The sequence below is a fragment of the Trichosurus vulpecula genome, chromosome 5 (genome assembly GCF_011100635.1).
Source record: "Trichosurus vulpecula isolate mTriVul1 chromosome 5, mTriVul1.pri, whole genome shotgun sequence".
Lineage (NCBI taxonomy): Eukaryota > Metazoa > Chordata > Mammalia > Diprotodontia > Phalangeridae > Trichosurus > Trichosurus vulpecula.
In genome coordinates, this window is record NC_050577.1 from 233,286,354 (window position 1) to 233,313,972 (window position 27,619).

The following is a 27,619-nucleotide window of genomic DNA, read 5'->3' on the forward strand; positions in this document are numbered from 1 at the left end:
ATTTAGCCTAATTCCCACAGGAAAGATAAAGTTAATGTTCACAGAAAATGAGAGTTAGATTGGATATCAGTGAACATTTTAGTCCAAATAGTTAACAGCAATTCCATTTAAATATTCTCTCTAGATTCTCTCTAGACCTCAGACACATCATTTTGAGGCAAATATGATGCAAAGAGAAGTGAGGATAAGATGAATTATTGATAGTTAAACTGACTAATGCAAATTGTATTTCATGACTTGAAGGGGAAAAAGTAGAGAAATAAAGAAACCTATGAGAAAATATTTGGTAAAGCATTTTATCACTCCCGTAAGATTTTTTCAAAACATAATATGAAGTTTAATCTTCACTCATTTTTGTACAAAAAGTCAAATAAAGTAGAACAGCCACCATAAAACATTGATGCCACATTTTATTTTTAATATTAATGAATTGTGTGAATTATGTAGGAGAAAGGTTGAAGAGCTGATATGGAACATTGTGTGGCAAGCATTTAATAAATATTTGTTGAGTGATATCAAGCATAGGGATTGAAAGCAAGACAAAAAAAATGATGTGTTCATCTTTATGTAGGTTTCTTCCCACTTTCTTACTTCTATAGTTATCATTGGGATACACTATAGCATATTAAAATAGTCCCCCAAATTCGACATGCAAGACCCTAAAATGAAGTAAATCAGAGGGAAAACTCTCTTACAAAGGTACCTTAGAGGTAAAATGTATAGGAATTCAGAAGTAAACCTTTTCAATGACTCCAAAATCAGTTCCTCTAAATGACCAGTAACCTTTTACACAGAATTGTTTTCTCCTGCCACGATGCAGTTGAATTCATCTGTACCACCCACAATGCTATCTCTATAGAGTCACGGTGTGGAACTAACTTCACCCAGACCATCACCTCAAATTCTCCAAGCTGAATGGTTTTCCTCTGTACAAAAATTTGGGTGAATATGTCAACAAAGACCATGAGGATCCCAAGGAAAAGAGACAAATGTTCTTTTTGGTGATAGTCATTCTCTCAAATCGATCTTTCACCTTCCTGTCAGGGTAATCTTTCTAATGGGGAGGGCTGAACATGTCCCTCCACTACTAAAAATCCTATAGTGGGGGCAGCTAGGTGGCAGAGTGAGTAGACCACTGGCCCTGGAGTCAGGAGGACCTGAGTTCAAACCAGACCTCATACACTTGACACTCTTACTAGCTGTGTGACCTTGGGCAAATCACTTAACTTCAATCGCTTTGTCTTACCCCCTCCAAAAATAAATCCTATAGTGTTTTCCTACTGCATGCCAAATCAAGTAAAAATTCCTTACCATGACATTTAAGATACTTTACAATCAGATTCCAAACTACTTTCCCATTTTTATATAGATTTACATAAACTAAGTCAGTAAGTCAGTCAATAAACATTTCTCAAGTATCTCCTATATGTTAGGCACTGTGTTAAATGCTGGAGATACAAAGAAAGACAAAAGACAGCCTCCCTCCCTGCACCCCTCTCAAGATGCTTGTGAGTAATAGTGTAATAGGGGTAAGCACATGCCAACAGCTGTCTACAAATAAGCAACAACAAACAAGTTCACAACACTTCTTAAACTGTCGGTCAAAAATTTGGCAACAGTAAAAGGTCTCTGAACATACAGACACCAAAAATTAATTAAAAATTAAATTTGTGATGAATCTAAGGTGTTTCTGGCAGGGCTTGCCCATGTTGCATCATGAAACTTAACTGTGGCCTTGGTTCTGAATACAAAGCATGCACAGTTTGCACTACACAAGCCCTCAGGCCACACAACACCAACAAACAAATGCCAAAACATGAAAAGGGGTGGTGAGTGGAAAAAGTTTAGGAAGCCCTGATATATAGGATAAATTGAGAACAAACAACAGAGAGTGGGCACTAGAATTAAGAGGAATCAGGAAAGGCTTCCTGTAGAAGGTGGAATATTAGTTGAGACTTGAAGGAATCCAGGGAGGCCAGGAGGCTGAGATGAGGATGGAGAGGGTTTTTGGCATGGCAGACAGCCAGGAAGCTTGAAGATGCAATGCCATGTTTTAGGAGCAAGAAGGAAGCTGGTATCACTGGGCTGGACTACAACCTTTCTACCAGAGGCAAGATTGTGCAATGGATAGGGAGCCAGCCTTGGAGCTAAGAAGGCACAGGTTCAAATACTTCCTTTGACACATATTGGCTGTATGAGCCCACGTAAGTCACTTAATCTCGTAACGTTCTTGGCAAACCTCTAAACGCTTTAAGTTGTAGAGAGGTCACCAACCTGCTCTGGCAGAGGAAATTATGAATTTAATGACATAATCATGTGGTTTTTGATGTTTTTATTGTTAATATTATTTTTTCATATGCTATACCCTGGACTTTAAATGGAGTGCTCCCACAAGGCTACCTACTGAAGTCATTTTCTTTTTTTTCCAAACTCCTTCCCAGGGAGCACAGCCAGCTTCCTAAAGACTCCCGAATCCTACGGATTATAGATGATCTCTTCCTCCTTGAATCTATTGTGCTGGTTAGGCCCAAGTACTGCATTTTTATTTTAAAAATATTTTCAGTTATTTCTTTTTTTGTTTTTATAACACTATCCCTTTCCAATACTTCCCAAGAGAACCCTCTGTATGCAAAGAAAAACAGTTAAGGAAAACAAACCATTACAAATCTGACCCTGAATGCACCATGTCACAGCTGTAATCCATTGTCTCTTTACTGAGATCCCCTATGCACATATCACCTCTCATTCATGTGTTCATGTACAATCATTTATTAAGTAAATATAAGCTATCAGTAGATGGAATGCTGTGATAACTAGGCAAGTGAGGCATTGCATTGGATCTGGAGTCAGTAAGACATAAGCTCAAATCCTGCCTCAGGCACTTTCTAGCTAAGTGACCCTGTGTTGGTCACTTAAGCTTTGCCTGCCTCAGTTTCCTTACTTGTAAAATAGGGATAATAATAGAACCTACCTTCCAGGGTAATTGGGAGGTTGAAATGAGATATCTGTAAAGAGTTTTACAAACCTTTAAGTTGTCTAAAATTTTAACTATTAAGTACCCATTGTGAGCAAAGGATTGTGTTAGTTGCCAGGAGACAAAATTTTAGCGAAGATACACTCCTCATTTTCAAAGACTTTACACTCTAATAGGATGTTGACACAAGCTTAAACACTATTATATAAATTAATTAGGGAATTTTACAACAAAGGACCATGTAAGGCTTGAGGAGAGAAGGCCATTAATGACTGAGGAAGGATAGGTTTCATGAAGGGCCTGGCATTTGAGCTGAGCTTCAGAGAGTGGGTCAGAATTCAACAGGCAAAGAGGGCAAAGGTGGACATTTTAAGAACTAGGAAGAGTGTGGTCAAAGACAACCATATCAGAACACTCTTGGCCTATTTGTTGTGGGTCCATTTTGCCAGAGCAGAGCGCATTGTATCCAATAATATGAGACCAGGATGTGCGTTCGAGTGTGTGTATGTTTGTGTGTGTGTGTGTGTGTGTGTGTGTGTGTGTGTGTATGGGAAGGGGAGGTTTGCCTGATTGTTGAGGTCCCCAAGTTTTAACTTAACTCTGGAGGCAATAGGGAACCATAGAAAATGTTTCAGCAGAAGAGTGAAAATAGACAAAAGAAAGATAATTCTAGTAGCTCTATGAGGGGTGGATTAGAGGTAGAAGAGAGACCACTACTAGAACAGTCTAGGCAGTTGATAGTGAGGGCCTGCATTAAGGTGGTAGCATCAGGAATAGAGAAGATCATAGGGTCATAGCCATATGACTGGAAGGGATCTCAGAAGCCATCTAATCTCCTCTTTTTATAGATTGGGAAACTAAGGCCCAAAAAGATTAAATTACTTGCTCAAGGTCACACCATTGACGAAAGTGAAGAGCTTTGCAGACATTAAAACACTATATTAAATTTAAGTCATTTTTTACTCTTTTTTGGGGGGAGAGGGGCAAGATAGTCCTTTAAACCCATCAACATAACCTCTTAAAGGCATCTACCCTACTATACAAATTTACACATCTCTTTATATCATATCTTGATTTCCCCCAAAAAAGAAGAGTGATTTGTATTCAAATTGAGGTTGGTTACATGTGGTAGGAATCCACAGGCTAAAAGTCTTGGTTAGTCTGTGAAGCAATAATATTGATTTTCTTGTGTACTTTATAGAAATCAGACTCATTACTTTTAGGCTTCCCATGTAAACACTCTCGTTTTCATTAGAATTTCTCTAAAGATATTAAAGAGGCCCACACTGGGGATGAACATGGCAGAGAAGAAGGAGAAAAAAATGAGAAGACACTGCCTGGAAGTCCACATTATGCCAAAGAAAGAACATCAGTGGAAGCCAGATACAAAGCCATTTTTATCATAAAGAAACCGTTCTGCTTAAAACAGGAATGCTCTAATTTATATCCCTCTCGCTTTACAGAAGTGGGACTACCCAGGGGAAAAATTCTAATGCAAACAACTTCTGCTGAAGTTTGAAGAAGGCATTTGTCAGAAATGAAAACTGTGGGAAAAGAAAGATCCATGTCTTGAATTTTTTAACAGCACATAAGAACAGGAAAATATTGGTGGTGTTAAAAAGGTTCCTGTGTCTTTTTGCAATAGGATATGAAGCTACAAGGCTACATATTTTATTTCACGATAAAATACTTTTCCAAAGAATTATGCAATTAATTTTTAAAAGCCACCAAATTTTAAAGCATGCATGAATGCTAAAATCGTTATCCAAATGACCAAAATTAATTACATTTCATACAACCCACATAGTGGTTTTATTTCTGGGAAACAGAGAAGTGGAGATTGGCAGATTTCTTCATAGAATTATCCATTAAGAGGGTATTCAGGATGAGAGCTCACAGATCAGAAAGCCAGGCATGACATACTCTTACGTCCGCAAATGTAACCCATGCTGTGAGTCCATCACAGTGAGTAATGCTCGTCATTAAGAAAGTACTTACATTAGGTCTCAGCCTGGCTGCCAGTTCATAATATTTCTCAGCTGCTTCATTGAGGCTAGCTTGTCTGTTAGGAAAAGAAAAAAACAGCATTTAATTGAAAACTGAAGATGGGTTAACAGAATCCCTGTGCTGCAAAATAATGCCAACATTTGAAGTTTGGTTGTTTGTTTTAGAACTGCAAAAACATTAATTAAGGTTACAGCCAAATATTAAAAAAAAACAAAACACTAGATAGTGTCCAAAGCAGTAAGAACAATCAGCAAAAAAGTAATTTAAGATCCTCAAAGGAAAAAAATGTCAAGATTGATCATATGTTTATTTTCGTTAATGGCCACAAACAAATGAAATACACTCAAATTTTTTAGGTGTGATTAAATATTCCACATTTTGCATTTGACAGCAGGGACACTGGCTTAGCCAATATTCACAATACTAAACTGAAACAGTCAAGAGATATATTCTTTTTTTTCTCTTCCTCCCCCAACAGCATTTTATTTTTTTCCAATTACATGTAAAGACAGTTTTCAACATTCAGTCCTATAAGATTTTGAATTCCATTTTTTTCTCCTTCCCTCCCTCCCCAAGACAGCAAGCAATCTGATATGTAGGTGACATATGAACAATCATATTAAACATATTTCAAATAGATATATTCTTTACTATTGAAGTATGAGCTCTTGTTTACACAAAGACAATTCTGATGCATCCATAACCTGGTGTTCAATCTTTGGCGAAAATGTATACCCATGTAAAGTCAAAACATTATTTCTATATAATACAGTCATGGCATTCACCCACAAGAATTCATGAGAGACTCTGACTATCTTCCTGAAAAGAACTGATTTGCTAGACTGTGAATTCATTAGATATAGAGAAGTCAGCAGCTGTATCTGAGGGTTAGAGGTGATTCTAACTGACTTTACTCACAACCAATACATTGTTGGTACATTACGTGTGTGTGTGTGTGTGTGTATGTGTGTATGTATATATACATACATATATCTTGGTTTTATCTATTATTATAAAAATTGTATGGCTGGTAAAACCAATGTTTGTGTAAGCTAAGGAGACTGGGGTTTAATACTTAAAGAAGAAAGAAACTTTATAGGGAAAGAAGATTTTCAATTTTTTTTAATATCCCAAGGTGAGTGTTCACAGCAAAAGAAAGATGTAATAATTTAATGAGTAGAACAGCAAATGGAATAGTAAGGTTTATGCATTTGTCTCTGAGAGCACCTGAGAGGTGTTCTTGTTGTTCAGTAGTTTTAGTTACACTTGACTCTTAGTGAACCCCACTTGAGGTTTTATTAACAAAGATGCTAGAGTGTTTTGCTATTTCCTTCTTCAGCTCATTTTATAAATGAGGAAACTGAGGCAAACAACATTCAGTGACTGGCCCAGAGTCATACAGCTAGTAAGTGTCTGAGGCCAGATTTGAACTTAGGTCTTTCTGACTACAGGCCTGGTACTCCATCTATTAGGCCACTGAACTGTTGCCTTTACCTTATAAAACACACTCACATTTTCATTCATGGCATTGTGTGATGTATAAAAAGTCCAAAAGCCATAGTTTCTGGGTAATTAATCATTTTATTAGTCAATTATACTCAATAATTAATAAGAGTAGTCAGTGATACTCTTGAATCCAAAGACCACTTAAGGAACCCACTCAATGATTATATGCCCTTGGAAGAGTGGATGTCCCTGGAGGTAGCAATCAACTTTGACTGGTTAAAAAGTTATGAGAGAATATATATTATAATGACAGGTGAGCTTATTCTAATGAGGGTCTGGGGGGCATGAATCTAATCACTCAGTCTTGGTCAATTAGGCTTATCTATACCCAAACTTACCCATATTTAAGGTCAATGGGGAATACTATCTACCTCACCCATGTGGAACCCATTAAGGGAAGCTTGCTTGCTTGCAGGAAGGCTTACACACTTTTTGTTCATTTCTAATTGGGCACTGAGTCAGGAGGGTTCTGGCTCTGAGTCTATTATCTGAAAGAGTACATATTCTTAGAGGTGTGCTTTTTGCTTTGGGGATTCACTTACAAGAAGGATCTTGTGATTCCCTGGTCAAGACTCTGAGTAGTTGTATGTTCAGAGCTCCCCAACTGCTCAGAGGTAAAGGCTCTCTCGATCCAGTAGTGAATGGAAAGTATACATAGCAGTACTGTTTTGATTCAGGCAGTAGAGCCCTATCTGTTGGTCTTTATTTCTCTTCTCTGTATTTTCTCTGTTTGTATTTTATATAATTAAAGAAGACCATTTACCCCTTTAAAGTTGGTTTCCTTATTAAAGCAGATCTAAGAACCTGTGCTAGCAGCCATTCTGGGTGTGCCAGTGTGGTTCTTATTACATCATATCATCCTGTCTAAGGCAATCTAGACAAAATAGAGAATCCACATTTTCCCAGACCTGTCTGAGTAAGACACAGTGGGCCAGAATCATCAATTCACCTAGACTAAAATGTCTTTACCTCTTGAACAGATCTGAGTTTCCCCTCTCATTATCAACCCTGCACTTCAAAGGCTGCCTAAATAATCTACAGGAGCTGATTTCTGAATGAGGAAGTAGAAAAGGGGAAAAACTTTGGTCCTAATTCAATAATTGGTTATTAATGTGAGAGAAATTATCATTTTTCTCAATTGATGTATGAACATGAATGTCAGCAAAGCATCTGTCAATGCATAAGGGTTCATGCAATTAACTCCGAGATAGAAAGACAGACAGATAGACAAACAGATAGATAGATAGAAAGATGGATAGAAAGAGATAGCTAGATCATTTGTTAATCACTATGTGTAGGCATTGTGCTAGGTGTTAGAGATAAAAATATGAGCAAAAAAAAGTTGATGCTCTCAAGGATCTTATATTCTAAAGGGGTTGGGGGTTGGGGATTGAGAGACAGGTAACTCTTAAAGTGCAGTCAGAAAGGGTTGAGTCCTGCAGAGGATTTAGTGAAGAGATGGCAGATGCAGAGGCCTGGTTTTAGGTAGGATAAAAGTGAGAGCTCACCTATCAGAGCCAAGAAAGCAGGAGCGAGAGTCTAAGATTCCAGTGGGAGAGGGATGAGGATGATGGATGAACAAAGCAGGAGGCACGAGGAGGAGGAAGAAAATAAGAATATGTGTGTGTACATAAACACATACATATTATGATACATATATATTTATTTTTGTATATAATGTATATGTGGTATAGACATGGATACTGAGAATGAATGGAATCCACAGAATCATAAATTCTCAGAATTGTAAGAGACCTGGATTAGAGATTACTGAAAGTTATGCTGGGGGTAGCTAGAGGATGCGGCGGATTCAAAGCAGGCCCTGGATTCAGTAGGACCCCAGTTCAAATCCGGCCTCAGACACTTAGTAGCTGTGTGATCCTAGGCAAGTCACTTAACCCCAATTGCCCCTCCCCCACAAAAAGTTATGCTGACTCAGTGACTCATTGTTCCTGCTTGTCAGTCACTGTTGGGGGAGCTTCTGTTAAGGGAAGCATCACCCAGACTGCAGCTTTTGTACTTCCTGCTATCCCTAACGTACCTGCTACCTTATTAGCCTACACATGGCAGTTGGGCAGGAACCGAGACACAGTGTCCCATTCCCTTTTGCTGACATGGATCTATCTGAATTGTCTTTATCCCATTAGGAAAGTAATCAATAAAAGCTAGCGCCATCTTGAATCCCCTACTGATCTCTAATGATCAGCCTGTCAATGTGCTGCTACCTTGACATATTTTTAATAAACTCCTTTTAATTCTCTTTTTCCTGAGTTTTGCTGTGGTAATCATAGTGAAAACCCGAACAAAGAATTTTCCTTTTAACGAGGTCATAAAATTCCACCTTTCTTAACCTTTCGGAGTTCTTTTTCTAAAATGCTGACAGCTTGTCATGTATGTCTGCTTGAACACTACCAGAGAGAAGGAAATGACTACTTCATGAGGCAATATGCTGCATTTTCTAGACAAGCCTAATTGTTAGAAACTTCCCCCTGATACTGAGCCAAATATCCAATCATCCCCCTCTTTCCTTCTTCCTACTAGTCTAAATTCTCCCTTCTGGAACCACATGGCAGTCTTTCAAACACTCGATAGATCTCACTTTCAAGCATCCTTTTAGTCATTTCTTCTCCAGGCTAAATAAATTTAGTTCCTTTGAGCATTCTCCACAGGATTCCCCTATCACCTTCGTGCTTGCTCTTCCTCATATGTGCAAACCAGTTATTTCTTAGGATTCTTCTTAACTTATGGTTCCAAAGTGAATACCATACTCCAAGCATCTACTCAGCAGAGAGTACCATGGGACTATTATATTCTTTGTTCAGGATTCTGTAATTCTATTAAAGATATCGAAATTTGTGCCCTAGGTGATTCCATTGTTTCCAGTCTGGCTTGTCTTCTGGGTACAGCGTATAGTGATTAATCAGTCTGTTGAAAGAGGAGTCAACTAGTCTGTGCATGTACTTTGATCTGATCCCATTCTGTTATTTTTTTTTTTGATATTACCTGCTCGCCAGCACATAGCAGTCCATCCCTGCCTTAACTCTAATTTCATTCCCTATGATGCTTCAATGGAGGAGTAGCTGAGACATAATAGCCGATTCCCTTTGGTAGACTGGACCTATCAGCATTGTCTTGCTCTTATATCAAAAAGTAGTCTTTAAAAGCACCTGGAGTTGGCAGCCCTCTTGGTTTCCTAGTGGTTGATCATTGCATCAATGTGTTTCAGCCTTGGTGTTTTTTAATAAACTCCTTTTAATTCTTTCTTCCTGAGTTTTGCCTCTTTTATCAGGGCAAAGGTCTGAACACAGAATTTTTCTTTCAGCAAAGAGGGAAAATCAGGTAGCTTTTTGTTTCAGTTTGGTTTTTAGAGATAGCCATGTGATAATTGTTGCCTCATTAAATTTGTAAGATGTACTGATTATAATAAGTTCACATTTAATAGGGACAAAAGTAAAGTCCTACATGTGGCCAACAAAATTGCCTGCACAAAAATAGAATGGAAGAGTTATGGCTAGAAAGCAGTTTTGATGGTGTTATGACAATTAGACTTTTCCCAGTTCTTCCCTTTTGGGATGCTAAGACTATCAAGTCTCCTCTTTGTTTGAATTGGTGGGAAACCTTTTGCTGTCTCTGTCTTGGAATGTTTCTCAGCACTAAGACAATCAGGAGTCACTGACTTGTATATGATGTGACACTGGGGATGGGGAACTTTCACACACCCAGCCTGGGTTGAGGTCAGGGCCCTTGGGGCTCCGAACAGGATATAATTGGGGGGAGCTTGGCGTTTGACTTTTGGGGCACACTCATGGAAGGAGTGTTGAGACTCTGGGCAAGCTGTAACTCTCCCCCCCCCCCACTTTGTAACCCAGACAGATAAGATGTTGGTGTTTCTCTGGTAACTATGAATTGTGATTTGAATCACATAAGGTCTGTCTGTTGATGTTTGTCATTTCTGTTTGTACTTGCCTTGAAGTTCAGGGGGCTGATATACGTATGTTTGATTAAACCAGGATTGTTAACCTCTTAAAGTTACTTTCCTTAGAAAAGCAGATCAAAGAGCCTGTGTTGGCAGCTCTTCTGTATGCTGGTGTTATTGGTCTTACACACCTCTACAGAAACTGCTAGCCACATCTGAAGAAAAAATGATGATAGGTAGGGAACCATAGGTTTTTAGGAGTGCTCAAGACCCCAAAATACTGACACGCCGGGTGCTGCCAAAAGAATTCGACTCAAGCCTTCTCAGCCAAGGAAAAAGACAAAGTTTATTAAGGATTTGCCATATTGGGTTGCCTTAAGAAATCCCACCTTTTGTGACACCTGTTTTCACAAGTGGGCCAGGTTCAATCTAAGCTGAGCTAGATTGAATCTGAGCACCTTCATGGAGGCAAGATGGAGATTATACACACAAAGATTGTGGAAGGGATTGAGGGATGGTCTGGGGTAACTAGAGGAGGGGTTTAGGGAGGGTCTTGAGGAGGAGTCTAAGGAGGACTGAGATGAAGTCAGACTCCAGGGACTAGGATGAGATCAGAGTCCAGGATGGGGAAATAGCTGAAGGATACCTGGAGCTGACAGACAATAAGAGAGCTAGGGTAACTGAGCTAGGGTATAGATATTTTGGTCAGGATTAAGGGTGGGCTAGGCTAGGTGGAGATTTGGGCCTAATGATAATGTAAGGCTTATGGCCTTAGGGGAAGGCCAGATCTAGTTGGAAGATTCTTGGAGAGTTCAAGGGGGTTCCCAGAGACTGTACTCCAGGTTCAAGGGGGTTCCCAGAGACTGTGCCCTCATCAATTGTTGGTACAGATGGGAAAAAAATATCTGAATGTTTGAACAACAACAGTATCTATATAATATCTAAGAATTAGCACATATAGGGTACTTGATGGTTTGCAAACATATTTAAAGTATTACATAGGCTAAATCACTGATTCTCACAACAACTCTGTGAAATAGGAAGGTTCTGGAGATGAGGAAACTGGAGCACAGAGTCAGGCCACAAGCATTCATTAAGATCACCCCTGCCAGGCCAGGGGCTAAGTGATGGAAATAGAAAGAAATCCAAAAGTCCCTGACCTGAGGGCACTCACATTCTGAGGGGGAAGAGGACAGACAAAAACAAAATGTTCATAAGAAGCACAGGCAGCTTAAAGGACAGGTGGAGAGGAAGCAGCCTCGCTTTATTTGGCCTAAGGGGGAGGACTAGAAACAATGGGTAGAAGTAATAGAAAGGCTTATTTTAGCTTATACAAAGACAGGCTTCCTAACAATGGGAGCCACCCTACAGTGGTTCACTTGGGACATAATGGTGCCCCATCACTGAAAGTATTCCAGGGGGCACTGGATGACCATTTATCAGAGATGTTAAAGAGAATATTCAAGCTTAGGTATAGGTTGAATTTGACAGCTTCTAAGGCTGCTTCTGTCTCTTGAGATTTTGTGATTTCCCTCATCTTGTATTTTCACAGTTGACATCATGACCCCAAATGAAAGCCTTCCATCTATCTACAAAGATATATGTTAGACAGCTATTCAGTTATAAAGAGCACAACATTTATACAGCACAAGATGGTTTGCGAAACATTTTATATTTTATTTGAGGACCATAATAGTCTTATCAGGTAAGTACTATAGGTATAAGTCCTGCCCTCCCCCACCCCCAACAACCCTCCTTTGTCCACATGAAGACACTGAGGCTCCCAGAGGTTAAATGACTTGCCCATTGTCATACAATCCGCAAGTTTCAGAGGTGGGATTAAAACTCATATTTTGTTCATTCCAAATCTAGCATTTTCTTAACTAAAATATGATTCCTTATTCTATGATCATAGATGACAGTACATAATAAAGTATGTGCTACCCATTCATATAATGTGTATATCTAGGCTCACAGACATGCATGGATAAGTACCTCTGGAATCTTACCTCTCCCCAAGGAAGACTTGGATTCCTACCAATGATGGGGCAATGCAACCTGAACCCTGAGTTTTCCCACACATTTCAGCAGCCCAGATCACTGGCATTTCTCCTGAGGCATCTGGTCCATTCCAGTCCACCTAGATACTCAATAATAATTTTTTAACTGCCCTTTCACTGTGGTTCTCCAACCATTTAACTCCTTTCATTGTCTGCAACTGGACCACCTCAGGCTATTTACCACTCCTTAATCCCATCCAGATCTTCTCACTGTCTTTTCTTCCATATAAGTACCAATCTTACCCCCATTAAATGGTGTAGATTCTTAGAATTTCACCCCCTTTATTGGTGATAGAATAAACCTTGTTACTCTGGCTGAAAGAAGGCTTGAGTGGTTGAATTCTTTCAAGACCCCCTGTACCCTTGTATTTTGGGGTTCCCAGTACCCTAAACCGCAATACCTGGAAGGAGGTTGGATTAGAAAGAACAAGCTCAGCCATGATGTTCTCCTCAGAGAATAGGGTACCAGACTAGAAATACACCTATCTGCCTTCTAAATACTGTTAATATAGGTGAAATGATTTTTAAGTTCAAGCTGCTTCTGTGGTCACTGTCCCTTAAAGAGGAAGGGGTGCAGCTGTAGCAGCAAGCACCCTAGCATACCTAGGATGGCCTGCTAGCACAGGTTCTTTGATCTGCTTCTAAAGGAAAGCAACTTTAAAGGGGTCAACAATCTTCTTTAATTATATTCACTAGTTCAGGGGAAAAGTCAGCACCCTGAACGTAAGAGAAAATATAAGCAGAAAAATACAAATAAAGAAATTAGCATAAAGACCAACAGACAGGCCTGAATCAAAGCAATATTGCTATACACTTTACATACATTACCAGATGGAGAGAGCCTTTACATCTGAGTAGTCGCGGAGCTCTGAGCATACGGCTACTCAGAATATTGACCAGGAAATCAAAGATCTTTCTCATAAGTGAACCCCCAAAGCAAAACACCAACTCAGAGTATATATACACTTATCAGAGCCAGAGCCTCATGACTCAGTGCCTAATCAACTTAGTACTAAAATGTGTGAAAGCCTTCCTACAAGCAAGCCTTGCTTAAGCAAGCTTTCCTTAATGGGCTCCACGTGAGGCCTATTAATGGCTGGGGATAATCTTCATATCTCATTAACTTTACAGCAACTTATAACTAAAGACTTTTTACTAAATGCTAGTTACACAAATAGAAATGGCAGAAGGCGGTAGCTCAGTAGATAACATGGTGAGCCTGGAGTCAACATTTGAGTCTAAATCCAGTCTCAGAAACTTACTAGTTGTGTGAACCTGGGCAAACTACTTAACTTCTGCTTGCCTCAGTTTCCTCAACTGTAAAATGCAGATAATAATAGCACCTACCTAGCAGAGTTGTTCTGGGGATCAAATGAGACATTTGTAAAAAGTTCTTAGCAGAGTGCCTTGCACATAGTAGGCACTATGTAAATACATATTTCTTTCCCTTTCCTTCTCTTTCCAAATGAAGAACAAATAAACCAATTATGAATCTAAGTAGAAAGAAAGCAAAAATCAGAGAACTTATAGATTAGAATATACCAAAAAATGTGCGGAGTGAATGAACTCTTTCATGAGGAGTGAAATATCTCAAGTATACATAAATACATATATGTGTATGTACATATGCATACAGATACAGATAGACAGAGAGACAGACAGCTAGATAGAGAGATGGAGAGATAGATGGACAGGTAGATAGATAGATAGATAGACAGACAGACAGACAGATAGATAGGTAGGTAGATAGATTAGATAGATAGATATAGAGATAAAGTCAAAGAGAGAGAATCCTCAATCTCACTCAAGGGAAAACTCCTCAAGTCTCTAGGAAGACAAGCTAGAAATCAGGGACCTATTTGAGGGGAGAGGGGGAGGCAGTTTTCTCCTAAATATCTGCCTTCCAAAATCTTTTCTTTTTCTTCCCGAGTTTCTCTCTGAAGAAGGTTCTGGAATCAATTGTGTCTTCTCTCAAAGTAGGAAGGAAGAAGAAAGTCTCTGTTCTCCCAAGCTCTAGCACCAACTCCAACTCCTACTACAAATATTAAAAGTAATTATTCCCTAGACTAATGAGGAGTCTCACCTAAGCAGAAGGTTGCAAAATGCATCAAGGTTTTGAACCTTGGGTCACAAAACTATTAAAGCTTCAAGGGACCATCGAGGTGATCTTGTCTAATCCCTTCTTTTTATAGAGGAACAAAATTAGGCCCAAGAGAAGCTATGACTTGGGTCAAAATCATAGAGATCTTGTATTTATCATTTCCCTCCCTCCATATTGCAAGTTTCATAATCATATTATGTATATATCTCCCCCTAAATCATTGATAAAAATGAATAAAACAGGAATGATGGTAAAACCTTATCACATGCTAGAGGAGATAACCCTTCACACTAACATCATTCCTTTAATCAATGCTCTTTGACTACTGTTTTCAATATGTTACCAATCCACCTGCCTAATGTTGTCCAGCCTCTACTTCCCCATTTTGTCCACAAAGCCATCCTAAGAGATCATGACACCCATAAACTCCATTTCCAGCATTTCTCTTTAAAGATAATTAAGGACAAGGCTATGCATCTGTTATAAGTTCACTGACTTTAATTTGGAGTCTGGCAACATCCAACTAAATGGAACAGATGCACCCACATGTATCCAACTCTTCCCCTTCCCATGGCTCCAGCAGTAATTTTAGTGGGGCCATCAGCAAGGTTTGCGGTTATTATTCAGGCAGTTTTATGAACTAAGAGCTGTGGCTTGCTGAATGGGATACAGAAGTCCAGTTCTCTGAGCATGCACAGGGATCATATCAAGGACAGCTGGAACCAAGAGGCTGATGGGCCATGTAATCTATCCAGGTGTAGGAGGTAGTACTGCGTTCAGTTTCAGGGGCCTGGGAACAGATCCCCAAATACAATCTCTAATGGCTGCATGCATTCTGGGGCTTGGATCAAAAGTGTCTTTTCATAAGCAAATTAGGCTTGAGTGAGGATTAATGGAAAAAAATGTTTTCTGATTTATTCCTCTAACACTTGTTCTTTATGTCTCTGTCCTATGGCCAGCTCTGCTCCATAGCTCACTCGGCCACAGTCTGGGTAATCCTGAAAGTGAGCTTGGCTCATGCTTTGAGAGTCTGCTCTGGGCATGGAAAATGTAAGGATTTTATTACAGTATCAGGAGTGACAGGGCTTTGGGAAATGGCCCTCAGTCAATCAATCGTCAGCATTCTTTGAGCTCCCAATTTGCTCAGAGGATTTTAGGAATCCCAGAGCTCAACTCATCATGGGTTACAAAAGGAATGGACAACATAATCCCTACTCATTAGGAATTTACAATCCAATGAGAGAGCAGGGCAATCATGAACAAGAGGGCACATTTGTCTGACACTAAATTCACAGTATTAAGTGAGTCTTTGGAGTGTAAATAGGATTGTGGATAGATCTCCAGCTGGAAAAGACCTCAAAGCCCATTGAGTGCAACTCTCTCATTTTACAGAAGAGGAAACTGAGGCCCAGGGAGGTTGAGTGATTTGCCCAAGGTCACATAAGGCGGAACTTTCAGAGGTGGGGTTTTACCTCTTACCATATTACATTTTGTCTTGTGAGATACTTTTTGGGTGTCCTAAACTTTAGGAAAGATAAGTATGTCATATGCTGAAGGTGGAGAAGAACACAATGCCAGTAAATACTTGAAAGGGATCTCTCCCTCTCCCTCTCTCTCTCCCCCCCTCCCTTTCCCTCTCCCCCTTCCTTCCTTCTTCCTTCCTTCCTTTTCTTTCTTACTCCGTCTTCCTTCCCTTCCCTTCCCTTTCTTCCTCCTTTTCTTTCTCTCTGCTTCTCTGTCTCTTTGTCTCCGTCTGTCTTTGACTGTCTCTCCCTCCCTCCCTCCCCCAATCTGTGATTTTTGTCAGTAGAAGGATTCCAAATAAGGAAACTTCCTCTAATATTAAAGACTGGTACCTTTTCTGCCAGGCAGAGAATTGCTTTGAGAGGAACAAGAGAAGTTCAGTGACTTAGCCAGGGTCATACAGCTACTATATCAGAGGCAAGACTGGAGGCACCCAAAGACTCGTTCTCTGCCTCAATGCCACCCTGGTGAGAATTTTTAACCAACTAAAATCAAACTATACAATTCAGGATAAACAAATATTCAAACTTTAAAGTCTTAAAATATCATACACTAAAATTGATGGTTAAAAAAAACCTTACTGAGTATTATCAATATTAAGGACTACTAGACCTTTGATTCATTGAGCAAGGGAATTATTAGAGGAGAAAACTCCTGCTACCAATGTCGATCAGCAACCTCTCTGCAATTTATAACCTTGGACTGGACTAGAGCCCGGAGGCTTCATAGGCTCACACAGACAACACATGCCAGAGGCAGGCCTGAAACCCTGGTCTTCCTGACTTCAAGGTACATTCTCTACACTGTGCTGCATTGCTTCTCATTCTCTATGCTGCTAGTGCTAAATTAACTGTTCTACGAGCCTTCCACATGTTTGAAAATGTGGCATAGAGACCATCACAACCAGTTCATTCTAAGCGGTCATCCTGACAGATAGCCGTTGGTTTAAGGATGAGAAACACTTTGAAGTTCCATCATTTAAAAGCAAGTCAAACCTCATGTTCTCTTTCTGACTTTTGTGCCCTAGAGAAAACTAGCTTTTACCAATTTCCTGGCTGAAATTATATATTATGACTATTCATTGTCATATTGATCCTGCTTGAGCTGAGTGCATAAAATATTATTTTAATAAACCTCTGGATCAATCTTTTTGATTTTGAGGCAAAAGCACCTGCCATGATAGAGAGGCAGAAAAAAATTAAACACGGAAACCTTAATCAGGAAATGGACAATAATTTTGATAATGATAAGATGCAGGCAAGTTCTGAAATTTGTCACCTAGTAGGCACTGCCAAAGTACTCAGTAGATTATTTTGGAGCTGGAAAGAGCCAGAGAGGCCATCTATTCCAATGCCCTCATTTCACAGTTGGAGAAACAGAAGGCCAGAGAAATCAAGTAAATTGAGCAAGGTCACAAAAATAGTAGCAAAAACAGAATTTGAACCCAGTTCCTCCGATTCCAAATTCAAAGTACCATCCTGACTTTGGCAACTTGACTGTAGAAGTAGACAGTGATACCTTATACTCAATTGAAAAAAGAAATATTTATTAAGCGACTATTCTGTGCTTGATTCTGGGGATAAAAGACAAACACTAAAGAGGGAAATAGTAGTAATTTAAGTGTTTTAGGTCTCTTTTTGAGCATTATTATATTTTAAAAGTAGGCCTTAGAATAGGCTTATACACATATACAGAAATAGTATTGTCTCTGAGAATATATGCATATATGTCTACATACGGCATAGCATGGTATAATGGATAGAGAGCTGGTAACACAATCAAGAAGAGCTGAGTTCAAATCCTACCTCTGACTCATACTGGCTACATGGCCCTGGAAAAGTCAATTAAACTCTCAGAACCTTCAAGAAATCTCTAAATATTGTAATTTGCAAGGCATGTACAAATCTGCATTGATTAATGGAATTTCCTTACTGGGAGTACCTAATAGCAACCAGGGAAGAAAGGAATACATATTTCTACAACCGGTCTACTATGTGCTAGGCACTTATTTGATCTTTACCACAACCCTGTGAGGTAGGTACTGTTGTTATCTCTCTTTTACAGTTGAGACAATTGAGGCAGACAGATGTTAAGTGATCTGCCCAGGGTTGCACAGCTAGTAAGTATCTGAGGCTGGAACTCAGTACTTCCTAATTCCAGGCCTAAAATTTTATCCACTGAGACACCAATAAAATCAACAGTAGTTCTCCATCGAAAAGATCTAGAGATATATGCATTTATGGATTCGTGGATTTGATGGGCACAGACATGTAATTTCACTGGAATAGGTAACTCCCAGTAAAAGCATTGGCTCTACAACTCAGGTTCTCAAGTATATGTTGTTCCCTGCCTCCCCTTCCCCCATATGAATGTAGGGTCTTTGAGAGCAAAGATCATAAGTTGTACAAGATGGTGGCTGAGGTCACTTCCACAATTATCAAATCCTTTAATTCTGTGACTGTGTATTTTTTTTTGTACCCTTAGTAACTTGGCACAGTCCCTGATAAATGCAAAAAACCTAATAAATGCGATCAATTGATTCACATACATACATACACAATATATTTAAATGCCTATGCATACATATGCACATATCTACATATATGCTTTTACATATATGTATGTGATTCCTTCTTTGACTGAGATGGAAGAAGAATTTTTAGATGAGTATAGATGTACTTATTCTATGTCCAGATGAAACACACACACACACACACACACACACACACACACACACACACACACACACTTTATCATGCTAAAATGGAAGAGGGAATAAAGTTTTAATGCCATTCCCAGAGGATTTGTTCCCCAATGGTGGTGTTAAGTCTAGATCTCTCTTCACTTTTTGGAAGTGCTACAATATTTGCCTGCGTGTACATTTATAACTTTGAAATATGAGGGTGGTAGTGCATACATATGTACTCCATACATATAGCATTCAATCCACTACTACTCTTCACACCTCAAAAGAGAGCGCAAATGGCAGCCCAAATTTTATTCCATAGAAACGTCTCCCGCTCTTGCTGGATATCTGCCATCTTGAGATTTTATTTTTTTTTTTTTTGGAATCCTACCTTTGAATTCTTTTATGAAGGCATATGAAAGGAACTGTGTGAAAATCTAACAGCCCTCTTGGAGCCTGGAGCCCCTTGTGCAATTAGTGGCATGAACTGTGAATGTGTGGCTGACTCACATGTGCTATTTGCCAGGCAACTGGCCAGCAACACTGCGGCACTGAGTGAAAGTATCACATCTAGTTTCCTGAAAATGATGGAGAGCAAATAGTGCCCCGTCAACTCCTTTTATCTTCTGGATGGCCCAACCAAGTAGATACGATTTAAGTTAAAAAGCCTGTAGCATACGTAATGGTGGAAGAGGGCCAGGACTCTTCTAATGACGACCAACATGAAGACTTCTATGCAGATTTTAAAAGTCTTCCTTCCTTTCAGATGGAAAAGGAATCACATAAGCATGTCTTTATAGGATCATAGAACTACAAATTGGAAGGGACCTCAGGGATCATGTAATTGAACCCTGACTTTTTATGGATGAAGAAACTGAGTCACAGAGAAAAGAAATACATCCAGTATCACACAGGAAGTAAATTTTAAGGTCAGGATTCACATTTGGCTCCTCTGAATGTAGAGCCAACACTTTTTTCATCATGCCACATTGCTTATGGTGTGCTTCCAACATAAGGAATGAGTTTTGACACTAAGGAAAATGTAGGCTTTCCTCCAAATTTCAATGCAGTCCAAGTCATGAAGGTTGGTAAATGCCCCCATGTATGAGTCAACGCATGATGAAAATCCCAAACGCAGACAGAAAAAGGGTCCTGTAGATGCCAATAAATGATCTTCTTCATATGGAGTGCTGAGAAAGTGACAGTATGTTTTAGAAACTCTCACAATCCTTTTCAAGAGGCAAGATGGGAAATGAGATGCTAGAAACCAGCAAGATGCTGCAGTTGGAACTACAGCAATCCTCAGGGCCTATCCGTGTTATCTTGAGGTAGGAGAGATCCGAGGCATGTCCCTTAGCTAAAGGACAGTATTTATCTTGGCATCTCTAAAACTCTAATATACCTTTGGACCCAATGGGCCAGGCACAGTATCCGGGGAGGATGGAGGGGAGGTCATGGAATTCTAGTGAAATATATAATCTGTTATATAGTCTTTTTTCTTTTATTTGTCAGCTGAGAATAGTCAGAACAAGTCACACTCCTAAAAGATGTAGGAGACAAGAGCCCTTTGTAATATGCTGAATTAGAGAAATACTTGATTCAAATCCCACTCTGATAACTTTTTGCTGGTTTGATCTTGGGCAGATCACTCCACCTAAGACTCAGTTTCCTCATATGTAAAAATTAGGGGGTAGGACCAGCTGGCCTCTGAGGCCTTTTTTCTGACTCTAGATCTCTGACCATAGGACCCCAAGGCTCTAGCTCTGTGATCCTAGTGATTCTCCTACCAATGAGAAAGAATGAAGGATGTTAGGCTCAACCAGAGGCCCAAAGGGGCCCATTAGTCCTGGAGCCACAGGATCCAAGTTAATCTAGCTAAACAAGGCTATCTAACCACTAACAGCAGAGCCGGCTGCTATTACACAGTTAAGGGAATTTTGTTTTGGGTTCACTAACCAGAAAAAGAAAACTTCAGGGACACAGAGAATGACTGAGCTACAGAAAGAGCAAAGGGAAGATACCAATGAGGGGCCCTAAAATGGAGAAACAAGGAAAAAGCTGATTGCTTTGAGGCACTAGCTTCCTTACAGAGGCTCTGAGGGTTGGGGAAAGCAGAAGTGAGAAGACTCAGACATCAACAGCATTGCCCAACTCAGCACACCAACTGGAGAAACCCAGAACAAAAGTAATACCCAAAGTTGACCAAAAAAAAAAAAGAAAGGAAAATGATAAATATTGGAGAAGCTCTGGGAAAATAGGTACATCAATGAACTATTAGTGGAGTTATGCATTGATAAAGAAATATCTGGAAAGAAATTTGAAACTATATCCCCAAATGACTAAACTGTTCATACCTAGTGATACTACTACTAGGCCTATCTTGCAAAAAGATAAAAAGAAGGGGAAAAGTACCCATATGTACAAAATTACTTAAAGTAGCTTTTTTTTTGGTGGCAAAGAGATAGAAATCAAAGGGTTGGCCATCAACTGGGGAATGGCTGAATAAATTATGGTAGATGAATGTAATGGAACACCACTGTACAGTACAAAATAATGAAAGGGGCAGTTTCAGAGAAGCTTCAGAAAAGGTATATGTATTTATGCAGAGGGAAGAGAGCAAGACCAGAACAACTTATACTCTAACAAAAAACATCAGAACAAGGAATAACTTGTTAAGACTTATGAACTCTTATCAGCTCAATGACCAACCATGATTCTTGAGGACTCCTGACAAAAGAATGTGACTCACTTCCTAACAAAACAGATTGAACTAAATATGCAGAAAGAGACACACCTTTTTGGACATTACCAAAGTAGAAATCTGTTTTGCTTGACTATGAATATTTGTTAACAAAAACATAATTGTCCTTTCTTTTTAAAATTTCTTATAGGAGAAAGAGGAGGGAGGATGCTCGTTAATTGATTTTTTTTTCAAATTAAAATACCACAAATATAATTTACTGGGGGAAAAAGAAAAAAAAAGTTAGCACCTAAGGATAAGACCTGGCAAAACAGAAAGAATCAGAAAGTAAGTGAGGTAAAGTATGGTGTCCATTATTTTCATGAAGAACAAACATTCGTAAAACCATTATAAGAAACATTTTTTCTTGGTCTTGGAAGAGAAATAACAGGTAGACTAGGGAGAGTTGAAGGAAGCATACATTTTCTGACATGGCCATTGTTGTTGATTTCTTTTACTTGGCTGCAATTATTCATTTCAAAATGGCATCAATAAAACCATGAAAAACACATGACAGAAAACAAAGGGAAGCTCAGATGGAAGAAAAACCATACAAGCAATTTTGTTATGATCTTATTCCATTTAATATGCATTTTAAAACAAAAACTCTGCCTAAATTTACTTCATACATTCATGAAATTATCTTTTTTGTTCATTTTTATGTATTGAAATGTTTGTTGCTGATTGTTAAGTGCATAATAAAATAGAAAATTAAAACAACTAAAATGACTATAAGCTTACCGATTTCTCCCCAATTTTATTACTGTATTCTTCACCCCTATACTTCCACTCTTCTTATATAATTCTGTATAGTTCACAGTAGTGAAACCATCTTCGAAAATCCCTAAGGAAATATGTTTTGCATGACTTCACATGTATAACTGATACCAAACTGCTTGCCTTCTCAAGGAGGGGGAGGGGTGGGAAGGAGAGAATTTGGAACTCAAAATTTTCAAAATGAATCTAAATTTTTAAAATTTAATTGGGAAATAATGAAATAAATAAAAATATATTTTAAAAAAGAAAGAAGATCCCTAAGAAAGATGGTATGCTATTTCTAGGAAAGAAGGAAAAAGAAGAAAATAAAAATGGCAAAGCTCTGTTCCCTAGCCTGGGCTGTGTTGCTATGGATCTAGGAAAGAAAGACAATTAAATGGTCAATAAGACTTGGTTCAGGCACTCCTAGAGCTATCTCTCTAGTAGGTGAGATAAATCAAGTGTGCGAAAAGAGTATTAGGCATAATGTGAAGGAGCAGCTATATGAAAGACCCAAACAAAGCCACAGGGCATAAGGTAGGGGAGAATTTTTTCAGCTCAGGGAATGGTAGCATTTATCATGGGACTTGAAGGAAGGGTAAGTGAAAGGCATTCCAGGAAGTAGGGAGAGTTTGAATAAATGAATGAAACAAGGAAAGAAAAGGAATGTTCATTCAGTGGCAAATACGCTCATTTTATTGAAAAAGAAAGTGAAATCCAGAGCATGAAGAAAGATAAAAAAGAGCTAAGAAGTGGAAGGCTAGAGGGGAGTGACACAATGAAAGAGTGCTATTATCTAAAAAGAAAAAAAAGAATGAATCTAGCAGTTGTTCATCAGATACACAAGAGAATGGGGTTGAAAACAAAGTTTTTTGGGAGTCATTATGTTTAGAGAGAAAAATGACAATTAAGGCAATCAGACACGATAACAAAGAAAGAACTTATGGAGAGGAAGGACAGGGAACAGAGAGACCAGTTAAAGAGCTGTTGTTATCATCAATATAAGAATAATCGATGTCTTAACTAGGTTGATGGACTGTGAGAATGGAGAGGATGGGATGAATGTCAAAGATACTGGACAGGTAGAATCAACAGAACCTAGGGACAGATTAAATGTTGTGGGCAAGGTTAAGAGAGGTTTAGGAACTTTCAGCCTTTAAGAGAATGAAGGAAGTCAATTTGATTCCATAATTATTTATTCATTGTCTACCAACTGCCAGTCAATGCACTGGCAATCACTGAACATTAAAAAAAAAAAAAAGAAAGAAAAGACAAGACAAAAATGGATCAATCCTTGCCCTCAAAAAGCTTTTATTTTTCCAGGGGTGGGATGGGGGGTAAGGGGTTGGGGGTGTTAAGATGAAACAACATGTCTACAAATACATAAACACAAAGAAATTTGGGGTTCTAATACGCCACTAACAATTTGGGAGATCAAGAAAGATTTCCTGATTGATCTGTGCTTTGAAAGAAGCTAGCAAGCCTACAAAGTAGAGGCATAGGCTAGGGATATACCATGCAAAAGCAAAAAGGCAGAAGATGGAACTGTGGATTCTGGAAAGAGCACATGGGACAAGTAGGTTGGAATATTGATGATGTTAAGACAAGTAATGTCTGAGCAGTCTGGAAAGGGAGGCTGGAATTAGAATCTAGCTCCTAGTTGTCAGATTGTGAATGGATTTAATGGCCAGATAGAGGAGTTTTTATTTTATTCCAAAAGAAATAGGGATTCACTGAAACTTACTACTTTAGAAGGGTGTGCTTTAGGTAAGTTTTCTAGGGAAGATGATTAGTTTAATGTTGACAATTAGTTTAATGTTAGACATTGAATTTGAGTTTCAGTGGGACATGCCGGGTGGAAAAGTCCAGAAGACAATTGAAAACAAGGGTCTGAAACTTGAAAGAAAAAGATCGGGGCTAAAAATATAGATTTGGGGAGTCACTATATATATATATAGAGAGAGAGATTACAGTTACAACAGAGGGAGTAGATATGATCACTAAGGAAGGCATTATAGAGAGGAAGACAAGGGGACAAAGAATCGAACCATGGGGGACACCAAAGTTCATGCCCTGGTTCAAAGAATTTAGAATTCTAAGAACTGGCAATAATCTTGAAATCCACTGATATTGTACACTTCCTTCAACATGAAAATGCTACATGTAGTTGAAGGTTTCCATCCATCAGCAGCACAGAAATGAAAAGCCCCGGGATTCTGTTACCTAGACGGTGACATTATCCACATTACACAATAATTCTCTGATAGATAGAACACTTCAAAAAAAAAAAGGTCAGTAGAATTATTTCATTATTGGAGCCATCAAACTTCCAAGCAAGATGAAGGTCCAAGGAAGCTAGCAACTTGTAACCTGGTCAAAGGAAGTCAGTCTTACATTGGCCCCAAAGGTCCAGATTGACTTTCTCGAAAGGTCACCAGTGGGTCAGGTTTTACTTTTAGTGATGAGACAGGAGGAACAACAATGAAGTTCTACCACCTGTGATTTTTTTTGCCTCTGGATTTGAAGTGATGCCTGCCATAAAACAGTTTTGCTGTCAAGGTAAATGAAAAAGGATGGATAATAGCAAGACAACTAAGAATTCGCTGCAGAATGAGTTGCCCAGGAACCATAGGCAGAGAAGAAGGGAAGAATATGACTATAGGAAATACAATGAGTATACGATGACAAATATCATAGTCTAGTAGTGCCATACTAAGACAGAGTAGGAGTAAACAAGCCAGCGTATAGTAATTAGAGAAGGATGGCTCTCCTAAGGACAGGTTAGGGAGGAGAGACAAAGAGAGGGATCAAAATGGAAGGAACCTTTAAGCAGAGGGTACCACTTTTTGGAGCAGTCTATATTAGGACAAAGAGGAATTGGTAATGATTCTCACAAATCATCCCAAACAACCGTGACATGCGTCATGGAATGATTGACAAAGATATTCAAGGTAACTGAATGAACCTACTATCTTCTTGGGGCAAGGAGGCCAATTTTTATTTTTTTGTTTCCAGAAGGAACAAGAATTGGAAAAATTCCCCTGCTTAATAAGAGGGAAATTGGGGTAGAGGGAGGGAATAATTTCCCTTGCCCTGAGATGCTATTGTCCTTGCTGTATGTCCCATTCCAGGATTGTTTATGATGTTTCCATAAAAGCCAAAGTTCAATTTCTAACAGAAAAAAAGCAAAGAATAAAGTTATACCATTGTTGTAGATGTCAAGAAAAGCACTTTCATCTGGTAGGGAAACAGTCAAAAATTCCCACTAGAGTATTCAAGGAAGGTTCGCTCCACCAACCAAACTGTAGGAGAACTCTGGTTCATATTCTCCTTGGAAATCTAAACCAGTATTCATTAGGTCATGCCCTACGAGAGTTTTCTCCAGAGTAAAATAAAAGACAAGAAAGTAGGAAATTAGAGTAACTTGATATCTAAGAGCAGTAAATGACTTTGAAGCAATGTCAACCAATAGAAAGAATCCAGTCTTGAATATACAATTAACATTAGAGTGGCTCCTTTGGAAAAGAGACATAGATAGGGGCGAGAGGAGAAATGAAAGGAGCCCCAAAAGTGGAAAAAAAATAATGAAGACTTCTCTTTTCAAAACTATAAAAAAATATTTTGTTTTGCTTTGTTGTGAAGGGCAAAAACCTGAATGAATATGCCAGACATATGCTTGCCAAAGGTCTTGTTGCATAACAGAGTGAGTGTTAAGTGCTTTAGTTGGGAAGATCTGAGCTCAAATCCTACCTGACACTTGCCTGCTATGTGATCTCTACGTGACCCACACAATTTCCTAAGATATACCTCCTAAGTCAGGTTGACTGCCATTGGTAGCTACAGGGAGCTCAACATCTATGCTGAATGAATCACAGATCTGCTCTGTACTTGTGTGAATTTACATCAGGATTACCCAGTTTTGTTTTGTTTTGTTTTAGCTTTTTTTTAATCTTCCTGAAGGTAAGATCAGATGCTTTTTTCATCTTCCGGAAGGTAGATCGGATGCTTTTGTCATGGTCTGAGATGTATTTTATGCTACTCACTGCATATAAGGTCACACCTGAAACCCAAGGAGTACTTAATAAATTTTTGTTCAAAATAACAAAAATAAATAAATGGAATATCCAAAAGTTAAGGAAAATGGAACTAATGGACCAATCCCCTTGTAGGATGAAGGGATTTTACCAACTATTGTAAAACATCTTTAATCCACTTTGTATATATACAAATACATCTCCAGAACAAGGGTCTCCTCCCAGGATAATCATCATTTTTTATCTCATTTTTGTTGTTGTTCAGAAGTTTTATACTCATCTCTGACTCTTCCTGACCCCTTTTGGGGTTTTCTTGGTAGAGACACTGGAATGGTATGCCATTTACTTCTCCAGCTCATTTTACAGACGAATAAACTGAGGCAAAGACAGTAAGTGATTTACCCAGGGTCACACAGCTAGTAAGTGTCTAAGGCCAGATTTGAACACAAAAAGATGGATCCTTCTGACTCCAGGTCAGGCATTCTATCCAATGTATCACCTAGCTGTTCCTCTCCCCCATTTTACATGTAAAGATAATGAGGTAGACAGCAATTAAGGGACTTGGCCAGGGTCACACAACTATTATGCTAATAATGCAGTCCAGATCCAGCACTCCATCCTCTATACTATTTAACTAGGCACAATTCTATTATATTTCCCTCTCCTATACTGTCTGATCCTGTGGCAAAAATCTTGAAAATGCTAAGGAGGTTAATTTTTTTTTAATGTTAATGTATCTGATGGATTTCCAGTATAACTTTTTTTGTTTGCCTGTCCATTATAGAAGTAACATAGCAGAATGGCTACAGAGAGAGAGAAGTTCCAGATTCAACACATCGCAGCTAGGACACTCTGGGTCCTCTCCATGCCCCAGGCATTATCTAAGACTAAATGTTACAGGGAGGTGTTATTCTACATTGTTAGATAAAATTCTCCACTGGTAGTTCCCTCTACCAATTAAATCAAAGCCTCATTTTTTAAAAATGCTTTTTAGGGGGCAAGTTGTTGTTACAGTGGGGAAAGCACTGGACTTGCCATCAGAGGATCTCAGTTTGGATGCTAGCTCTACTATTACCTTGGGCAAGTCAGACACTTAACCAAATTTGTATTATAAATGAATAAGCTTCTTGGTAATATGGATTATGTCAGTCTTTCTTTTCTTCCTTTGCATTCCCAGAATATGTGGAGAATATAGTAGAGCTTAGATGACCTCTCAATCCTCTTAAAGAACCCAAAACCCCATGTACGATCTTTCTGATGGGTAAATACTTAGTTTTACTGCACTATTTTTTGATAAGTGCTCCTTAAAGGTCTT

General features: G+C 38.9%; 1 protein-coding gene across 3 annotated transcripts in view; it reads right to left on the reverse strand.

Annotated features, from left to right (window-relative positions):
• Window positions 1-27,619, reverse strand: part of TMTC2 (transmembrane O-mannosyltransferase targeting cadherins 2) — a 534,931-nt gene that overhangs the window by 71,199 nt on the left and 436,113 nt on the right. For all 3 annotated transcript variants that reach the window (XM_036759984.1, XM_036759983.1, XM_036759985.1), the window contains one exon: window positions 4,973-5,036. In XM_036759984.1, coding sequence (XP_036615879.1) covers window positions 4,973-5,036 — 64 coding nt within the window. The remainder of the gene's footprint in view (window positions 1-4,972; window positions 5,037-27,619) is intronic.